At 40.8% G+C, this 3,527-nt stretch overlaps 1 protein-coding gene across 1 annotated transcript; it reads right to left on the bottom strand.

Moving 5' to 3' along the window:
- Window positions 1-2,658: 2,658 nt before the first annotated feature.
- LOC104105464 (uncharacterized) lies at window positions 2,659-3,303 on the bottom strand. The gene has a single exon (XM_009613777.1). The coding sequence runs from the start codon at window positions 3,301-3,303 to the stop codon at window positions 2,659-2,661; it is 645 nt and encodes a 214-aa protein (XP_009612072.1).
- Window positions 3,304-3,527: the final 224 nt, after the last annotated feature.

The following is a 3,527-nucleotide window of genomic DNA, read 5'->3' as shown; positions in this document are numbered from 1 at the left end:
TGTGGCTATACCATGTGGGTGTATGCATGAGCTGTTGCAGATGGTTGAGGTTGATACCTTGTGTTATTGTGGGAATCGGGTCTTTGGTGAAATGCTGGGATGTTGAAATTTGGTTCTAAGGCTTATCGGTATGGGTGAAAGGAATAGTTTTCAGTTGTGATGGTGTTGCCAGGATTATGTGGATTGGGGTGATGTCGGATCACCCATGAGTACATGTATGGTGACTTCATTCGATGATTTGATGATTTTGGAAAGGTTCTTGGCACGTTCGAAGACGAACATTTATTTGAAAGGGGAGAATGTAACGACCTGACCGGTCGTTTTGAGAATTAGCATCCCGTTCGGTGGCTTAAGGTCTAATGTAGCTTTGCACTATGTATTATGACTTGCGTGTATGGTTGGATTTGGTTTTCAAGTGAATCAGGATTGATTTGGAAGAATGATGTTTATTTTAGAAGCTTAAGTGGTAAGAGTTGACCGGAGTTTGACATTTGTGTAGGCGACCCCGGGATGGTGTTTTGAGGATTCCAATAGCTTAGTATGGTGATTTTGGACTTAGGCATACACACAGATTTGGATTTGGAGGTCCATAGGTTGAATTGATGCATTTTGGCGAAAGTTGGAAAGTTGAGTATTTGGAAGGTTGAAAGGTTTACTCGGGAGTTGAATTTGTTGATATCGGGTGCGGATTGCGATTTCGGGAGTTGGTATAGTAGTGTCGTGTCATTTGGGACTTGCATGCAAAACTTGAGATCATTCCGGGTTGATTTGATATGATTCGACATGAGTTGTAGAAGTTGATAGTTCATTTGGGCATTAGGTTTGATTTGACTTTCGATTCATAGATCCATTGTTTTTTGGTGTTATTTGAGGCCTTGAGTAGGTCCGTATTATGTTTTGGGATTGGTTGGCTTGATTGGACGGGGTCCCGGGGGCATCGGGTGTGTTTCTGACGAGTTTCGGGTCATTTCCATGTTGTTGAGAAGGACTGGTTCTGGTGTTTCGCATCTGCGCATTTTGGAGCGCAGACACAGATCCGCTTCTGCGTGGTTTTTGCCACTTCTGCGATCTCTTGCATGGTCAGTCTTTCTGCTTCAACGGGTTGATGAATGCTGGTGCGAGGTCGCATCTGCGGATGGTTGATCGCAGATGTGTGTTTGTGGCTCAGGGTGATTGTCCGGTTTTGAGGATATTCTTACGCTTCTGCGGTGTCGTAGATGCAACTTTCTTTGCGCAGATGCGGATTATGGGCCTGGTAGGCTATCATCGCAGATGCGAGAGCGCATATGCACTTCTTGGTCCGAAAATGCGGAATCCCGGAAAATTACATATATATATATATATATCGAGGGTTAGGTTGTTTTTATCATATCTTGAGCTGTAGAGCTCGGTTTTGGGAAGTTTTGGAGGGGATTTTCACTATTTGGATTGGGGTAAGTGTTCTTGACTCAAATTTGATTATATTTCATGATTCCATCTTTGTTTTTATCATTTAATTAGTGATTTGAATTGGAGAAATTGGGAATTTTTGTAAAAACCTTCTAAAACATAAAATGATGACTTGAAAGCTGATTTAAGGACGGAATTGGATGATTTTGGTATGGTTGGACTCGTATCAGAATGCTGTTCGGATTTAGTGAGTTTGTTTGGGTTCTGGGGTGCAGGCCCGGGGATGACTTTTTGATTTTCATTAAAGATCGAAGCTTTATTATCAAAAATTATTTCGTATGGCTTTTATTTATCATATTAAGTTATTTTTGCTAGATTCGAGCCGTCCGGATGTTGATTCACATGGGGAGGTCTATTTAGAGTATTGATTTAGCTTATTTGAAGTAAGTATCTTGCCTAACATTGTGTGGGGAAACTACCCCTAAGGATTTGGGTTGATAGTATTATTTGAATTATGTGAAAGGCGTGTACGCGAGGTGACGAGTGCGTACTCGACCTTATATATGGAAATTGACCGGTTTAGACTATTAGGTTCGGTAGCATCTATCTACGTAAAGATAGCGGTCTTGTTTTACATCTGTTATGCCTACATCCAAAGAAAAATTTATAAGTCGAAGGGGGATGTTGGTTCGTGCTTTCAATTTATCGTTTCGTCCTTGCTTCTAGCTTGACGATTTCTGCTTGAGCTATTACAAGATAGTGTTTTGAAAACTTGCATTTTGTAGTTAGTTAGTTTTAAGAAATGTAGTTGCTTAAAATATGTGATAATGCATAAAACAAATAGTTTTTGTCAAATTATAGAATGCGACACGCTTTTGAGACATTGCGACATCCTTATCCTGGAATTTTGAGGACTCCCTCAAAATTCTACCACAGTTTTGACGAATACTTCCGGCAATACCCTTTTGGCGATCCTTGATGTGATGACATTAAATCTTAAAATCTTGCCCCAGCTGTCAACCACATAGGGAAATGAAGACTTTATTAGAATGTGACTGAACCCACAGGGCTGCCTACGTATCCCCTCTTAAATGGGAATTAGGTCAAGTGTAGTTGATGTTACATCAAGAAAAAAGTGCAAATACAATCTTAAACATAATATCTATTGACGGAGTCCGAATTGATAGGTTTTGGCCATATCTCTCCATCTATTTATGCTAGTATTTGTGCTTCCTCTATTAGCACTTGGTGAACAATCTAAGGCCCTTGCTAGTTAGGTGAGATTTTACCCTTGGGTTCATCATGATGTGGAAAGATTTCCTTCAGAACTAGTTGCCCCTGTATGAAATGTCTTGGACTAACCGTCTTGTTGAAATCTCTTGCCATTTTGTTCTGGTAAATTTGATCGTGACATACCGCATTCATCCTTTTACCGTCAATGATAGCCAACTTATCATATCGTCTTTGTACCCATTCCGCATCACTAAGCTCGGCCTCCTGTATGATTCCCGGGGAAGGAATTTCTACCTCGGCAGGAAAAACAACTTCAGTACCGTAGACCAATAAATAGGGAGTTGCCCCAACTGACATTCGTACCGTGGTGCAATATCCGAGATGAGGAAATGGTATCTTCTCATGCCACTGTTTGTAGTTGTCCACCATCTTCCTTAGTATCTTCTTAATGTCCTTGTTGGCGGCTTCTACAACTCCATTCATCTGTGGCCTATATGCTGTAGAATTTCGATTTTTGATCTTGAATGTTTCACACATGGCTTTTATCAGGTCACTGTTGAAATTGGCGGTGTTGTCAGTAATTATTGACTCAGTGACCCCAAACGGCATACAATATGGTCTTGAACAAAATCTTCTACGACCTTCTTTATCACAGCTTTGTAGGATGCATCTTCGATCCATTTTGTGAAGTAATCAATGACCATCAAGATAAATCTGTGTCCATTGGACGCAACATGCTTGATTGATTCGATGACGTCCATGCCTCAGGCAGCAAACGGTCAAGGCGAACTTAACACACTGAGTTCGTTAGGTGGTACTCTTATAATGTCAGTATGCGTCTGACACTGGTGACACTTCTATACGTACGTGATGCATTCAATCTCCATGATCATCCAAAAATATCC

Source organism: Nicotiana tomentosiformis, chromosome 12 (assembly GCF_000390325.3).
Source record: "Nicotiana tomentosiformis chromosome 12, ASM39032v3, whole genome shotgun sequence".
In the NCBI taxonomy this organism is placed as follows: Eukaryota; Viridiplantae; Streptophyta; class Magnoliopsida; order Solanales; family Solanaceae; genus Nicotiana; species Nicotiana tomentosiformis.
This window is presented reverse-complemented; position numbering and strand designations above follow the sequence as displayed.